This window comes from Morus notabilis, unplaced genomic scaffold, assembly GCF_000414095.1.
Source record: "Morus notabilis unplaced genomic scaffold, ASM41409v2 Scaffold17, whole genome shotgun sequence".
NCBI classification, from domain to species: Eukaryota; Viridiplantae; Streptophyta; class Magnoliopsida; order Rosales; family Moraceae; genus Morus; species Morus notabilis.
Window position 1 is genome coordinate 89,385 of NW_010357427.1, and position 17,981 is coordinate 107,365.

General features: G+C 32.3%; 1 protein-coding gene across 3 annotated transcripts; it reads right to left on the reverse strand.

The window, feature by feature from the left end:
* Window positions 1–1,231: 1,231 nt before the first annotated feature.
* On the reverse strand, window positions 1,232–6,573 carry LOC21388622 (boron transporter 4). 3 transcript variants are annotated; one of them, XM_024170311.1, is made up of 14 exons: window positions 6,432–6,573; window positions 5,646–5,749; window positions 5,463–5,545; window positions 4,907–5,099; window positions 4,285–4,423; window positions 3,992–4,157; window positions 3,742–3,908; window positions 3,494–3,667; window positions 3,305–3,400; window positions 3,092–3,208; window positions 2,653–2,975; window positions 2,292–2,571; window positions 1,755–1,898; window positions 1,232–1,614 (listed from the first exon to the last, which is right to left on the reverse strand). In XM_024170311.1, exons 2-14 carry the CDS (start codon window positions 5,747–5,749, stop codon window positions 1,582–1,584), a joined length of 2,019 nt encoding a protein of 672 aa, XP_024026079.1. In that variant the 5' UTR covers window positions 6,432–6,573; the 3' UTR covers window positions 1,232–1,581. The 3 variants fall into 3 exon arrangements, with proteins under 3 accessions (XP_024026079.1, XP_010088266.1, XP_024026085.1); XM_010089964.2 differs by having other exon boundaries at window positions 6,376–6,573; XM_024170317.1 differs by lacking the exon at window positions 6,432–6,573 and adding an exon at window positions 5,924–6,015.
* Window positions 6,574–17,981: the final 11,408 nt, after the last annotated feature.

Genomic DNA, 17,981 nt, shown 5'->3' on the forward strand with positions numbered 1-17,981 from the left:
TGACATCCCAGCAATTACTTTTCTACTCTGATTTCCTACTAATTACTCGGTCTCTCTCTCTCTCTAATGCACCTTATTGGTGCCCACCTTCTCTTTTCTTCCAATCTTCACCTTCTCGTTTCTGCCGATCTTTCTATTTCATATTACAATACCACTTTCTCGATGTGAGAAATATCCAATGCAAAAAAAAAAAAAAAAAAAAAAAAAAAAGAGAGAGAGAGAGAGTTATAATGTTAAAATTCTATTACAATTGCAGAGAAAACTTAATTCATTAAATAAACTAACAATCAGGGTTCATATGTCTATATAGCCCTAAAAGCATGATACTACAAGACTAATATATCCTTATTAATAAAGAGAAATAACTAAATAACTAATTCTAATCCTAAAATAAAGATAAATATCGTTAACATCTCATCTCAAATTTATGATGCGACTACAAAAAGCATCAAGAGTTTGTCAACTAAAAAACAAAACAGACAAAACTAAAAATTGAAACACGACTTCACAAATAATTTTGCAGCTTTATACGTATGCCAATGTCAATTTCAATGTCAATGTTGATGCCAATGTTAATACTGATGCCAATACTAATACAAATACCAATACCAATAATGTCAATACCAAAGCCCAACATGAGCCAATCAAAAAAGAGAGAATGCAAAAGAGGTGGAGAATGCAACCAATTAAAGAGGAAGAAAGAGTACAATACCAATACCCAATACAGGTCAATCAAAAGAAAAGAAAAAATAATACAAATATTACTACCTAATATGATAGTACCAGAGTCCAAACGGAAGCAAGAAGAAACAAAAAACTGATTGTACAACCACTGATTAGAAATTAATTATTAAACTCAATCAAATTATATGATTTCCAAAACGTCAGTCTTTATTCAATTTTTTTCTTCTTCTTGCTGTGCGAAAGCACAATTTTTCAAATTGCATCCAAACTCGCATAAACAATTGACAAAATCCTAATAAAACATATAAACCGAAAACCATATTCCACTTTTTTTTCATCAATTCTCAGGCTACTTTATAACTGCTGATGCCTCCAATTACAAACAACGGTAAAAACTAATGACAATTAGGGGGCGTTTGGTGGAGGGATTCGTTTCTTGATTCGAATTATGATTCGTGGTTCGCTACAGTATTTTCTCTCACAAAAAATACACGTAAATCGAAAATAGTTCGAATCACATGGTTTGAATTCTCCAACCAAACGAACCTTTAATCTCAATCCCATAAAGATCATTGTTTTGATACCATGTGAGAAATACCCAATACAAAATAGAAAAAGAAAATAAAAGAAAAAAATAAAAGAAAATCGTAACACTAAAATTCTATTGCAATGAGAGAGAACCTAATTCATCGACAAAGAGAGGTTTATATAGCCTATATAGCCATACAAGCATAATACTAAAAGACTAATCTATCCTTACTAATAAAGAGACCAAATAACTAATCCTAACTATTTTAAATTAATATCGTTAACACTCAGATACACAAATACAATTCCTCTCATCTTTCTTTCTCTTTTGTTATAATGTCAACTTCTATTCAAGTTCAACTCTTCTTTTCACTCTGTTCCCGCAACACCATCAGGATGAATCTGTAAAAGAAAACCGCCAAATGAGTACATTTGCAGCTCCTTCCATATTCAAAATCATACCATATGGTTCTTTATATATATGTACATAAAAAACGTGACGTGAAAGGCAGGCTAGCTAGTAAAATATATTAATTATTTACCAGACAACTTCTGTCTTCACTGAAACTAACACTTCTAATTACTCTGACTTCTCCTCTGCTGGTTGTTAACTCATCTAATATCTCAGCATCACACATAATTTCAACCCCGCCTTCCTCGTTTCCAACACGTGGCGTTTCTCTTTCCTAACCAATTTTAAAAAATTAAAAAAAAAACAATATGAGTAATACTTTTGTGTATACATAATAAAAAAACTAAAATTCTGTTCATTTTACTTATTCAAATTTAAAATTTAAATTTTATTATAGTAAAAAATTCTAAAAAAAATTCACATTTAATTTTTGATTAGAAAAAAAAAATTTACATAAATCACTTCTTAATTTAAATTAAAAACTTTAATCAGTAAATTAAATGGCCTAGTTACGTTTTAAGGTTCGTAAAGCAGTTCAAAACACGGTGGTTTGCACCTTGAATTTGAACCATGTGTTTTGAATTGTGGGATTTAAACCCGGGTTTAAACCTTGAGAACGCGAGGGGGATTTGGGTTTATTCCTTTTAATGTTGATCATAATACGTACACTGAAAGAGAGGCTGAGAGAGCGCCTTGGAGCGCCAGTGATTTCTTCATATTCAGCTGCATCCAATTCTCTCAGATGGTGTGGTCGAAACAGCTTGGGAAGAAGATGTTGTCGTATGCTGATGAGAAGGAAGAATGGCAAGGGAAACAATATTCCAGCTATAGGAATCCATGTCACTCCAAAGCACAACAGGAAATACACAAATTGGAATATGGTAAATATTGCAATGTATTTGAATGGCACTGATTCCACAAACGAAGCATGAACCCCTTCCAAGACCCTGCCAAAGTCACCAACATTAAAAACTTGGTTTTTAAATATTTGAACATCCATTTCTTTATCAGTTAAGAAAGAGGTTTACTTGTATCGGCGGCCGGGAGTGATGAAAAGGAGAAGCATCCTTTCCCAAAACTGGTTTCCAGGGAGACTGTCGATGGCCATATAGGCGAAATATCCCCAGAGAACTGATGTGGGAATCTTCTTTATTGCAGGCATGGCGCATACCGATGCTGCAACAAGAAGCGACTGTAGAAGATTGCTTACTCTCTGCTCGTTAACTCGGACGGGAAGGTACTCATCAATGTGCTTCTCTGGATCGAATGCGCCCTTTGCATTCTCGTCTTGGTTTTCACTTTTCATCACTGCCTCCTTTAAGTCTTGAAGCTCTTTAACAACTGCAGTAGTCTGCGCCAGAGAGCATTCAGGACGTTGTAAATATTATTTCTCAGTAAGGATCTCGGGATGAAAGATCTTGTTCTCTCACAGAAAAAAGATCAGTATTATTCTTTTAGAGGACTTACTTCTGGACTGATGTCCATCTCAATGAACACAGCTTGCATTTGGCCAAAGATTTCGGAGTTGCTGGCTTTCTGCTTTATGCTTTCCTTGGCACTCTCTACCATTTTCCTCCGAATCAGCTGCAATTGGATAGAAAACGTGATTGGTAATTTAGCTCAAAGACCGAAAATCTAAGGCATAAATATCCATTGGCGTTCGCGTTTCCTCTCAAGTACCTGCCCCTTGAGAACTGCGAGGCTCTTTGTGTGCATAGGCGATTGAGGAAGGACCCCGTTAGATGGAGGCAGGCCCAGTAGTCCACAAAGTAGCGTCTGTCATAGTTTTCATAGCTTTGGATCAGTATACAATGGTCACGCGTAAATATAGCATGTATTAATTAGTAGGCAAATAGTACTATATGTTACCATGAAGCCAAGCAACAAGATGTCGTAATGGTAAGCTGAAGGATTCTTCAAATTGAACTCCTTTTGTTGTGCCATCTGCGAAGCGACGCTGTGGTCGAAAAAGTAGAGCCCAGCGATCATAACAGCGGGAATAAAGGCTGCAAAGATGTATACAGGAGAAACCTTTCCCATATCCTGCAGAAACAACATAAAACAGATTATTTCACTCCAGAGATACATAAAACTAAAATTTATGTAGTTTTGTTTACGTTAATCACGGTCCAGTGTTGTAAAGATGAAGATTCCCAGGGAAGAGGGCTAAAGAGACTTCTAGGAACTCCAGAGGGAACTTTGCTCGGTACGCTGAATGACAAGGCTGTCCACACCAAAACCATTAGAGGAACTCCATAATCTGCAATAAAACTTCTCAACCACCCTGCAGAACAAAGGAACTACTATTAGATTCCATAGGAAATCTAACAGATATCTAATCAAGTCGTTCAAATGCACGTTGCTAACCTGTGCCATAAAACCATGACCTTGCCCTTCTGCTCTTTAAAGCAGTATAGAGAAGACCAAAAGTGAATATGATCCCCAGTAGTCCATTTGCATATAGCCACTGGAATTTATACTTCTCCAAATTTGGGTCTTCAGCTTTTGGAATTTCGAACTCGCTCACCACACCCTTCCATCAAAAAATTTGACCTCATATGATATTTGCTATCTTTTCATTATGAAAGTCTATAAATGGCCTTATTTCTACAGGGAGAAAAAAAAAAAAAAAAAGAAAGAAAGAAAAAAGAAATCCTTACCTTGATAGCCTCTTGAATGAATAAGACGGCAATCAACATGCCAAAAAGTTCTCCTGCAATCCTTGTAAATCTATTGATCACACCACAGGCATTGAATATTGCCAGTAGAAACAGCAAAAGTGCCGTCCAAACACAAACCCTGTAGAACAAAATAATTGGCGTTAATTGTTAAAAGGTCCACATATGTACCCAAATGAACAAAACTGAAAAGTAACCGGTGGCGTTTGAAATTAATTTTAAAATGATTTTATTTTTAATAAAAAATAAAAATGAGATTGTTTTAAGAATTATTTTGAGATTGATTTTAAAATTGTGTTTGGTTGAGTTTTTAAAAAATTATTTTGAGTATAATAAAAATGTGAAATCGTGTTTATTAATTAATATATTATAATATTATTGATAAATAAAAAAATAAAAATAATTTTTAACTGTTTTTTAACTCATTCATAAAAATTATTTTCAATATTTTCATTTTTATTTTTATTTTTAAAACATTTATCAAACAAAAATCGTTTCCTTTTTTTTTATTTTTTATTTTTTAAAATAAAATTATTTTTAAAATCAGTTCCAAACACGCACAATATATATTGCTATGGGTGCCCTTTTGGGCTTTTTCCTTTACCATCCCGCCCAAGCCAAAAACAATCCACGTCCCAAATCATCCCTCCCTTTGGCGAAGTTGTACAAATAGGTGTACATAATAACTGTAGGTTCTGCAACTCCTAGGATCAGAAGAGGTTGGCCTCCAAAAATCGAGTGTATTACACCACAAATTGCAGTAGAAACCAAAGTTTCCACCGTGCTCAAGTTTCCATCTATACGTCCAAAATCCATAAAGCCATATCACTTTCAGACTCATAATAAAAAATAGGAAAAAAAAAGTACATATACAATAAAATGAAATAAAGAAAAAACAAAAATCACTTTAGCTTCCGAACAAAAAGGCCAAAAATATGTATAGCAAGGAACCTACTTTCATTTTCAATGAATTAATAAAAAATAAAAAGGAAAAAAGAAAAATCAAACTTGGCTCTCGGACAAAAAGGATTTTTCTTCCCTGTTTTTCCACAAGGCTTTTGAGCCATGAACTAAAGTCAGGTTTGAATTCCACAAAGTTAGGTTCCGTGGGATATTCCACTTGTGGAAATTAAGGTAGTAAATAGAAGCCATGACCAAACCTGTGTCTCTGCTCAGTTGTTCACCGAATGCAATAACAGGAAGGGCAGAAGCAAAGAAGATGTACGTGGTTGGAGCCAAAATCCTGCCACAAACCATAAATAAATAAATAATCAATAAAATTTAAAAAAAAAAAGAAAAAGAAATCAGAGAGAAAAAGGGTATACTTTTAACTTGGAGCTTACCCAATTCCTGAACGAAGACCAACAATCCAATCTTGCTTATAACATGAAGATCTTCCCCGGACATCGTTGGCAATACCCCGGAAAGGGGCTTTGAGATTTTCCATCTGAAAATGTGAACAACAGATTGAAGAACTTGCTTTTAATCAATTAAGAGAGAAGAGAGAGAAAGTAGAATGGACAGAACAGAACTCAAAGTACATGAGAAGAAAGAAAGAAAGAAAGAAAGAAACTGAGAGAATGACCAATAAGAAGAAGGAAAAGGAAAATGAAAATCATACTATAAAGATTGAACGTATGAAAACAATATGCGGAAGTGATTAAGTGTATGTTTTACTACTTCCGCAGTAAAAGTTTCACACATGCAAGTCGAGATTTCTGTTTTCCTCTAAAATGAAAATCGCGTTTTTTGTTTTTTTGTTTTTTTGAGCCTTAAAAGAAAACAGAGAAAAAAGGAAAGCATTTCAGGACTGAACAACTGTATTTGACTGTGTTAAACAAAGAGTGAAATGAGACTAAAAAAAAACTGAGTGGTTATTTTCTTTCGTAATCCCCTGTACTTTTCTTGAAAACCAAACGCAGCATTGAGAAAGGCAACTTCTTTAATTGCTTTTCGTTTCATTTCCAGTTGTCATAACAAGAATCTCACCAAACCCATAAATACAATAACACGTCACCCAAAAAAACTCGAAAAAAAAAAAGAAAGAAAAAGAAAGAAAAGAAGAGAAACTACCAAGTCGAAATCTTGATATTGGTGAAGAATGAAGAGAAGAAGTGAAAGGGCAGTACCAACGGCGGCGGTTACACGCCGGAGAATTTGACGGCGAAATTCTCCGGCGGAATTGGAGAAGCAAAACTCTCAGGCGAAGGGGAGAAAAGAAACGAGTGATAGTATTGTTTTTGGTTAAGGGGACGCTAGACTTGGCGGCTTGTTTTGTAGAAGAGAGAAACTGAGAGAGACCAAGTTCCACGTCTTTTTAAAACAACCGCGCCAGAGAAAAGACACAGAGTAGCATCCACTGGGCCCCACTGCCAGGCCCAATTTGTGGGCTTCTGTTTTCCCTGCTGGCCTGATTACCTGTCATTTTTTATTGCCCTTCGCCAGCTGTCACCACTATCTGACTGACAGCTGGACCCAGGAGCAAAAGCTTTTTTTTTTTTTTTTTTGAGGGAGAGGAAAAGTAAGAATTTGCCGCTATTTGCTGAACAATGAAATTATATATATAATTATTTTTTAAGGCCACATAGTGTAAGTGTGCTTATAATTAGGCCAAGTGGATTCATCTGAAACAATTTTTTGTTACCATGTTTACGTGGAACCCACAAATCGTTCAGTCTGCACCTCCAATAACTAGCCGGTAGAAGCAAATAAATTTGTATTTCTTCATATTATTTTTTCCGATAAATTATAACAGCATTTTCTTTATTTAAACATAAAATATAAATAGTAAATATAGAGAATGATAGAGATAGTGCAATTAACATTTTTTTTTTTTTTTTTATTTTAACAAGAGTGCTTAATACGGTGAGAAATTCTTCCGCCTTAATTTTGACGCAAACTTTTTTATTTATACGAATATGTAGTAAATATTGTTATATCACGTTTTATGACAAAAGTTTGTAACCTCATAAATTGAACTATTGAATTGTTCAAAAAATAAATAAATTGAACTATTGAAGAATCCGATAATTCATTTTTCATATAAATTATATCAAAATTCGAAACAAGAATTCGTGTTATATTCTCAACTTAAATTGACTCGTTGGCATTTAAAAATTAAATAAATAAATTGACTCAATGGACCAACATGACAAATAAAAAAAAATCAGTTTAAATTTTATACCATATTTTGGAGCCCGACCAAACTGAAACTTTTATGAATATATATATATATATGAATGGATATCATATCTTTTCGTGATATAGTAGAAAATTTAAATGGTAAACTTGGGTTGGTTTTCATTTTTCTTCACCCACTCCGTGGCTTTCCCAGGTTGAAGGAAAGGATTTTTTATTTGAGTAATTATATTCCATTAAATTTTTTAATGTCTCCACTAAATCATAATTTATTATTATTACAATTTTATCCTGCATTAAAAATATTATACCCCACTTTAATTATAAATAGAAATAGTATTCTTATAAAAAATAAAAAATAAATAAAAAAGCATATATCCAAATGAGCTATGTACGTAGAAAGGATTTTGTAAATGAATAAAAAAAATACCTCCACATCTTTTGTTAATGTTAATTTCATCTTAATAAAACCTAAATTTTTTCCATCAAATTGTTTAAAGATTTCAGTGGAGGTTCTAACTTTAAAAAAAAAAAAAAAAAAAAAAAAAAGGCATCTTCAAAGTTTCTTAGAGTTACGTATTTTCTTTTTCCTTCCATTTGTTGTTTTCTTATAATGGTTCTTTTTAAATTTTCTTATAATTCCACATTTTTAGAGCATTTATAGCATAAAACTCTTTTTTCTTAGTTCCTACTAATGTGAAGCTTTTTACATGGATTGGTGATGATTCTTTCACGACACAGTGCAAAAGTACCTTAAGCTGACGTAATCACGCAATTTCGTGATAATGTAATTATTACCTTTATATTTATTGTTATCAAAATAGCATGAAAGGGCACGAATATATTTTTAAACATTAATAGTCGAAAGGATTACATTATTTATATCAAATCAAGATTAAAATTAAAGTGAGAATATAAGAAGGTTATATTAGGTATTATGAAAATAAATATCGGGTAGATTTTTAAAATTTTTATCAGAGCAATATTAATTAGTGGGGGGTATTTATTTAATTAGTGGGGGTATTTATAAGTTTTTGGAGTGTAAATATAACTACTCTTTTTGTTTTCTAAAATATAAGAGGAGGAAACTTAAACTAAACTAAGAGGTTTATTAAATATATGGAAATTGTAGTAAATAGTAAATTTTTAAAACTAAATTAAGTATATAACATATTTTAAAACTATTTTAAGTAAAATAGTAAATAATAATTTATTGTATAAATCTATCATATATGACTGGTAAAAATAATTTATATTGTAAAAATATTTTATTTACGTTGAAAAATATTTTTTTAATTGATGTAAAAATAAAAATTTACGTGAAAAAAAATCTTTTTACTAATCTTAAATGAAACATTTATATAATAAATTATTATTTATTTTAAAATCAACTATTTACTTAATTTAGTTTTATAAATCTACTGCATCAATATATTACTTTCCGTTAGCATGCGAAGTTATTCTACTCGGTCTCTCCACGCTTTTTGTGTGTTTTGTTGGGTGTGCTCTCTATTGTTGGTTCGGTTTTTATGGGGAAAATTGGAGTTCCCTGTCAATCACGGAGGAGGAAATTGGTGTTTTGACTGTTTGTGACGATTTGATGGAAGAGTGGAATTAGTAGATGATTCCCTTTGGATTGATCGAGAAATTCTTATCAACGTGGATAAAAAAAATGTGACTAATTCACGGATTAAGAGAAAAAAAGAAAATTCACTAGTGAGAACACATTATTAATAGACTCCATCTGAAATACCATCTCTCGGTTTTACTCATGGAACCTTGGTTTGAGGGACACAACCAACCATGGATATGTGGGTGAATTTGAGTATTACCCAATTTTGCGTTCAAGAAGCTGAATTATTTTAGTTCATGACGCAATGCACATGCACCGTCCATATCATAATTTATAAGTAGACAATATTGTTAATTTGGTGGCTTAGCAATATTTCCTTTAAAGAACTCCTTGCTGAGAAAACTGAAAACCAAGCAAATTATTCATCTTAAAGGAAGTCTACGGAAGAAGATCCAAAATTTAGCGATCCATAATTTAGCTCAACGAAAGTTTGCATGGGCCAAGCAATCATGTCTAAGAGAGAACAATAGTGCTTAAAATTGCCTCCTTTAGTGTTTGAAGTAGAGGTGCCCGCAGGTTGCCACTTACCGCTAACGTGCCCCTAAAGGAACCATAATAATTTCCCTTACACATATAAATCCTAACACGAATTTTTAATGGTTATTCATCCGTAAATATTAAATACAAAATTTTGATAAATGATAATGTGGCGTGACAAAAATTCAATTTTAAAATTTGATAACTGATAATATAGTGTGACAAGAGTTCGATTTTATTGATTACTATAAATTTTTTTGGTCAACTACTCAATTTATTACAACTCTCATATCAACATATTACAGTTAAAACAACGATATTCACTAATATTAAATAAATATTATAATAACTATTAAAATCACACCCATAAATCATCACAAGCCAAAATTTAGAAAAATGCTAATTAAATAGTAACTAATGATGGTGCTATTTCATGTAGTGCAAGACCCACCTTGTCTTACATATATATGTAGCTATGTGATATCTGCAGGCTAATGCATTTTACAAATTTGATGCTTATATAATGTTTATTATCCTACATTGGTGATCTAAAATTTATAGAAAAAAAACGAATACTTAACTAATCCTTCTGCTAATAAAAATTACATATTACAACATTAGGGGGAAGTTGGGGTTAGAAGATGTATACCATAGTGTAATTTTTTTCTAATAGACATCTTCGTTCGTTTTGCCACACTACAAGAAACAAGGCTATTAGCGACGACACAAATTCGTTGCAACAAATGTAAAGTCATCGCAAATGAAATTTTAACAACCACTTGTCGTCACAAATTTGTCGCCGTAATTGATTTGTCACGAAAACAATTTTTGCGATGATAAGCAGGCGTCGCAATTATATTTGCGACGACAATCGTCACAAATGAGTCGTTGCAATTATTTCGTCGGTTACATCGTTAAGATGACATGGCATTGAGTTTTTGTAATGACATTTTTGGAATTAAGTCATCGCAAAAGATGTAGATTTAGCTGGCGTGGCTCATATTTTTTGCGATCACATTTGTCGTCGCAAATAATATTTTAATTTTTTATTTATACTTTTTTATTTTACTAATTAATGTTGTATATTACTATATATTTAAACCTAATATTAAATATAATTCATGATATTATAAAAATAAAAAAATTAAATAAAAGGAAATCAATAATAAAAAATAGAAATAAAAATTATAATTGTAAAAAGTAAATAACAAAATAAAAATGTAATTATAGTAGAAATGTGCGGAAATATAAATTGTTACATTAATAAAAATTTAATCTCCTAAATTAGCTGCATTATTAGAATCATCGCCGTTATCATCAGAAGGATTTGGAGGCGGATGACCAAGACAGACATATGACACATGAGGAGTAACCGCTAGAAAAGTTATGATGGGGTGCAATTGAGTGAGGACATAAGGTATTGAGTTTCTCTTAGTTTTCTACTTGAATTAAATGTCTAGGTACTACAATCTATTCCAAAATTACGTATTGCATCCACTAATAATATAGCATCAAAGCCAAGACAACATATTAATAAGTATATAATCTTCAAGAACCTCAAAATGAGAGAAAGTCACTCTTCTCAAACTTCTTTACTCAAAGATAATCCTCATGAGAGATATAAGCTTTTCCTTTAATTTCACATTTAAGCATATAACTATTGATGTTGGTATATCATCGATATATATATTACCTCAAGAGTATCAATACGGGAAGAGAAAGCTAAAAAAGCAGAATTTCCATTATTTTTCCTCTATTAGTGGAATCGAATCTAAACAATTCCTAGTAGATGACCTATGGAGAGTGCCAAAAGTGGAGAATTTGGAGAAATACCAAGCGGCGGACTATTATATGTATATAAAGTAGCTGGACTGGGTATTAGAAGACAGGATTTGATTTAGTCGATAGAGGAAACTTTAAGAAGCTTCCTTATGCTGCTAGCTTCCAAATAGGATTATGACATTCTCTTTGTTTTTTTTATATCATCTACCATCTATAATACTAAATGCTATAATACAATATCACCTATACAACTATACATATATATATATATACATATACACACACACACACATATGCGCATGTATCCAGAAAATAACACAAGTATCAACTACATCCAAAGTCCTAATATCATACGACTTCCAAGCAATCAAGCTTAAAAATAATTTATAACCATATCAAAATCGTTACACATAAAATCACATATAACACTTATCACATAAATTGCTATATGCTAACTACAGGAGCTTAAAATATTGGTATTATAATTCTCTCCCTCTTATAAAAATTTTGTCCTTGAAATTTGGGAATTCTAATATCTCCAACTGAATAACTGTCTTTAACAAATTCAGAACCATAATTTGTCCTCTAAAACAAATATCCTACGCTGACTAAGAATTTAATCCCATGAGACACCCACTATATCTCCACAAACGTATTGCTCTGATACCAAATTGTAATGCCCCCTCCCGAGCAAGCACCTAAAAACAACGTCTGCTCGAGAGAAACGTTAACTGAAATAAAATACTACTGCTTAATGGAGAAATAATATCTATCACAAATAAAATCATCGAACGGAATTCTTAATATTACAAATGTCATTTCGTAAGATCTCCTAACTTGTCATGGGATCTTGAACCATTCTTGCTCAGTCAACTAGAACTTATATTTTTACACTTACCTGCATCACAAGAACTATATGAGCGCAAGCTCAATAAGTAAACCATAACTAATTTTCACTTTCAAATACTTTTGAAAAACATTTAGGGCCCTCTTGTATAATATTAATCTTATGTTATTAGAACTTCTTTCATATGGTCCCTGTCATAGAATATCTTATTCCTCTAGGATTTGACCCTTCATCATATTTCAATCAGTTCATAATAAACACAAGACTCACATCATACTCAGAAACACTTTCCAAATCTCATGAAAACATGTCAACAATAACATATAAATTGAAAACTTTCAATAAAAACATACTACTATTCAAGTAATGCAGTGGAAAGTCTGATTACCTCGTATCGCATAAAGGTTTAACTGAAATTATCATATCTTCTAGAATCCTTAGTATTTTTCCTAAGCATAAACAAAATGAGGAAAACTTAATATATCTCCAACGATATTCAATGACTCAATGCGTATAAATATAATGGGAATCAGGTCCTAACGATCACTTTCACATACACCACAGTTCTATAAATCCATTTATTTGCAAATCTCAATCCTTCACATATACCTTAATATTCTAAGCTCTTGTAGCATTAATAAGACACAAATCCTTTATTACTCCATCATACAAAATACATAATGTAAACCACGTAGACCATGCACTATATATATATATATCCACATATATATAATTATAAAGTATTGAGTTTCTCTTGGTTTTCTACTTGAATTAAATGTCTAGGTACTATAATCTATTTCAAAACTACGTATTGCATCCACTAATGATATAGCATCAAAGCCAAGACAACATATTTATAAGTATATAATCTTCAAGAACCTTATAACGAGAGAAAGTCACTCTTCACAAACATCTTTACTTAAAGATAATCCTCATGAGAGATATAAACTTTTCCTTTAATTTCACATTTAAGCATATAACTATTGATATTGGTATATCATCAATATATATTACCTCCAGATCTAAACAATTCCTCTTTTAGTGGAATTGGATCTAAGAGAAAGCTAAAGAAGTAGAATTTCCATCGTTTTTCCTCTATTAGTGGAATCGGATCTAAACAATTCCTAGTAGATGACCTATGGAGAGTGCCGAAAGTGGAGAATTTAGAGAAATACCAAGCGGTGGACTATTATATGTATATAAAGTAGCTGGAGTGGGTATTGGAAGAGACGATTCGATCTACTCGGTAGAGGAAACTTTAAGAAGCGTCCTTATGCTGCTAGCTTCCAAATAGGATTATGACATTCTCTCTTTTTTTATATATCATCTACCATCTATAATACTAAATGCTATAATATAATATAACCTGTACAACTATACACACACACACATATATATATATATATACACACACACACATATGCACATGTATCTAGAAAATAACACAAGTAGCAACTACAACTAAAGTCCTAATATAATACTGACTTCTAAGCAATCCAGCTTAAAAATAATTTATAACTATATCAAAATCGTTACACATAAAATCACATATAACACTTATAACATAAATTGCTATATACTAAGTTCAGGAGCTTAAAATATTGGTATTACAATTCTCTCCCTCTTACAAAAACTTCGTCCTCGAAATTTGGCAATTCTAATATCTCCAACTGAATAACTGTCTTTAACTAATTCAAAACCATAATTTGTCTTCTAAAACAAATATCCTATGCTGACTGAGCATTTAATCCCATGACACACCCACTATATCTCCAGAAATGTATTACTCTGATACCAAATTGTAATGCCCCCTCCCGAGCAAGTAGCTAAAAACAACGTCTTCTAGAGAGAAACGTTAACTAAAATAAAATATTACTGCTTAATAAAGAAATAATATCTATCACAAATAAAATCATCAAATAGAATTCTTAATATTACAAATTTCATTTCGTAAGATCTCCTAACTTGTCATGGGATCTTGAGCCATTCTTTCTCTGTCGACTAGAACTTCTATTTTTGCACTTACCTGCATCACGAGAACTATATGAGCGCAAGCTCAGTAAGTAAACCATAAATAATTTTCACTTTCAAATACTTTTGAAAAACATTTAGGGCCCCCTTGTATAATATTAATCTTGTGTTATTAGAACTTCTTTCATATGCCCCTGTCATGGAATCTCTTATTCCTCCAGGATTTGGCCCGTCATCATATTTCAATCAGTTCATAATAAACACAAGATTCACATCATTCGCAGAAACACTTTCTAAATCTCATGAAAACATGTCAACAATAACATATATAAATTGAAAAATTTCAATAAAAACATACTAATATTCAAGTGATGTAGTGAAAAGTCTGCTAACCTTGTATCGCATAAAGATTTAACTGAAATTATCATATCTTCTAGAATCCTTAGTATTTTTCCTAAGCATAATAAACAAAATGAGGAAAACTTAAAACGAGAGAAAGTCACTCTTCACAAACATTTTTACTCAAAGATAATCCTCATGAGAGATATAAGCTTTTCCTTTAATTTCACATTTAAGCATATAACTATTGATATTGGTATATCATCGATATATATTACCTCTAGATCTAAACAATTCCTCTTTTAGTGGAATTAGATCTAAGAGAAAGCTAAAGAAGCAGAATTCCTATCGTTTTTCCTCTATTAGTGGAATCGGATCTAAACAATTCCTAGTAGATGACCTATGGAGAGTGCCGAAAGTGGAGAATTTAGAGAAATACCAAGCGGTGGACTATTATATGTATATAAAGTAGCTGGAGTTGGTATTGGAAGAGACGATTCGATTTACTCGGTAGAGGAAACTTTAAGAAGCGTCCTTATGCTGCTAGCTTCCAAATAGGCTTATGACATTCTCTCTGTTTTTTTTTATATCATCTACCATCTACAATATTAAATGCTATAATATAATATGACATGTACAAGTATACACACACATATATATATACACACACATATGCACATGTATCTAGAAAAAAACACAAGTAGCAACTACAACTAAAGTCCTAATATAATACTGACTTCTAAGCAATCAAGCTTAAGAATAATTTATAACCATATCAAAATTGTTACACATAAAATCACATATAACACTTATAATATAAATTGTTATATGCTAAGTTCAGGAGCTTAAAATATTAGTATTACAAATATACCCACGCTTATTTCTGGCGACAACTTTGTTAAGATATCGTCACAAATAATTTTAAGGAAACCGCCAAAGTTTCCGCCCTTGTTTTGGGAAAAATTAAATTCCTACTTATTTGTGTCAACATTATTAAAAAGGTCGTCATAAAAAATAGTCATGCTTGATAGAATTTTTTGGAACCCTTTTTTGTGACGACGCGTGTCGTCGCAAAAATAATCGTTCTAAAAAGAATTTTCTGGAACCATTTTTTGCGACGACTTTTCAATATGTCATCGAAAAAAATAAGACCATCTGGAACCTTTGCGCGGGAAATTGCCAAATTTTCTGCCTCTTTTTGGCCACGTCACTGTTGGAAAATATGGCATCGAGTGCGCAGCGGAATTTTAAAAAATTTAAATCAATGCCAAAACCAAGCAAGAACATGTTCATGATGTTTTATAACATAAATACTAAAGATCTAAATCATACCTTTAGAGATTTAGGAAACAACACGTTTAACAGATCAAAGCGTTCTAAACAGCAACCAAAAGAGCTTCAACCAACTGGTCTTCTTTCCTATTCTCGTTTTCATGATTGGAGTGCAGGTGGACACACGTCATTTAATCTCCTTTTGGTATTCTTGAACTCCTTCCAACCATAAGAGAGCCAAAGGAAAAATCATTCTTGAGAATTAAACAATTTTTTCTCTCAGGAATCTTTTGCCAATAGCCCCCAAAAAGTGTCTCAAGTGATCTAAAGAATAATGTGACTTAATGGGCTATTTATAGTGTTTAGGAAGTCATATTTCCATCACAATTAGGTTTCTCAAAGTTTATCTCGCTTACAAAGTCAGTTTCACCATGTTAGCATGCGCTACACGTTACAACCGGTCGACCGGTGACAGAGACGTTATAACTCACCGGTCGACCGGACCGGTTGACCTATCTGAACTAGCAAAACTTGTTTTCCAAGTTTTTCAACACGGGAAACTTGCACAGAGCCTCGATTTTGATTCAAGCAACCCAATAGAGAAGTTGTCTGACCAAAATAGTCATATAATAGTCTTCTCATATTAAATAACTCTTAAAACAATAATTCAACCAATTTATCTAGAATTAATTTAACAGTTAATTCATCCTCTAAATCACTCATGAATTAATTAACCAATCTCATATTAACTTTGAACCTCTTTTACGGAAATAAGACAAGTTACTGCTATGTAGGAAATATACCGTATCATAATAGAAAATTATGTGAGCTAGCAAAGGGACCTAATGGACATATATAAATCAAGCTCCTATAATCACAATGCTACTTATAAATAAACAAGTCCGTCTCATGATTATAAAACTCTAGCACTACTCCACTAAAAGCCTAGAGCTACACTTTCGATTTATATAGCATATTTACAGAGCGCTGAATAGCTCTCGTCCATGACTCAATATATTAGTGTATCATCCTTATAGGATATCCATAATCAACTTGAAGTCAAGTTCTATTTTACCTTCCCGATTACATTTATCTTATGTTCCATTACCGCTCCATCAGAAAAACATTATTCGTACCATTACAAATAGTAAACCATTAGATAACACGGAGTAGTCTAATGGCCGAGCGCTCATATTTTTCAGTCCACAGATAATGCATAAGAGGATATCATTGACTCTTTGTAGGAGCTATAGATTCTACTATCTATGAATAACGAATCTATGCATACACGAGTCATACCCATAATATATTGATAAGCGTACCTTTACATAATGTCAGGATGTCTCCCTTTGGTACATCAAAATATACAAGTCAAGCATACGGGTTCACTATCCATCTCAGGATTAAGATGACAAAATATAATTCATCAAAAGTGAATTGTTTTATTCAAACAGAATTATTAATTAAAACAATTCAACTTTGGTCTCACCCAATATAGATTTCAACATTTAGAAACTATATCAATGCCTCTACCCATAGAGTCCCACCTCTGACGACCAAGACAAGCCGTCTCCATTAGGAAATAGACAACATTACAACATAACAATCTTAACATGAATAAAGCGCCCAACTTTATTCCCTCGATTGTGGATCATATGATTTAGACTATCATCTTTAGATTCTTGTCTTCTGCATGTTCTTCACTTTACATGCATGACCTAAAGATTTAGAATGACAGTCTCAGACTTTCAGTTTGCTTATCATACATTCAACTAATATGAACATAATGAGGACAATACATAGATATATGAAATAAATAATTCTTTATTAATAGTCAAAATGTCTCAAAGAACATTGTTACATTTATTTCTAAGGGCATAAACGCTAACAGTTACCGCCAGCTGTACGTATTCATATTTGCGACAACATGTCATTACAAATAATGGACAAGCTGGCGCCAAAATTTTTAGCGCCAGATTAGTTTTGGCGCCACTAACTATTACCGACGACATGTCGTCGTAAAAATTTACCACATGTTAGCGACGCCACGTCGTTGCAAATATTGAAATTTTATACAACGACATGTCGTCGCTAATAGTTAATGCAACAACAAGTCGTTCAAAAAATTTAATTTCTTTTTGGCCACGACATGTCGTCACTAATACTGTAATTTTAGCAATGATGTTTGTCGTCGTTAATAATGTCGTCACTAATAACCCT

Excerpts from the sequence above, each read along its gene's own strand:
- LOC21388622 (XM_024170311.1), bottom strand. The coding sequence starts at position 5,749 with ATGGAAAATCTCAAAGCCCCTTTCCGGGGTATTGCCAACGATGTCCGG. Across the intron at positions 5,100-5,462 it reads ACAACTGAGCAGAGACACAG|ATGGAAACTTGAGCACGGTG; the intron begins GTTTGGTCATGG and ends TTGGACGTATAG. Across the intron at positions 4,424-4,906 it reads TTTTTGGCTTGGGCGGGATG|GGTTTGTGTTTGGACGGCAC; the intron begins GTAAAGGAAAAA and ends TTTGTTCTACAG.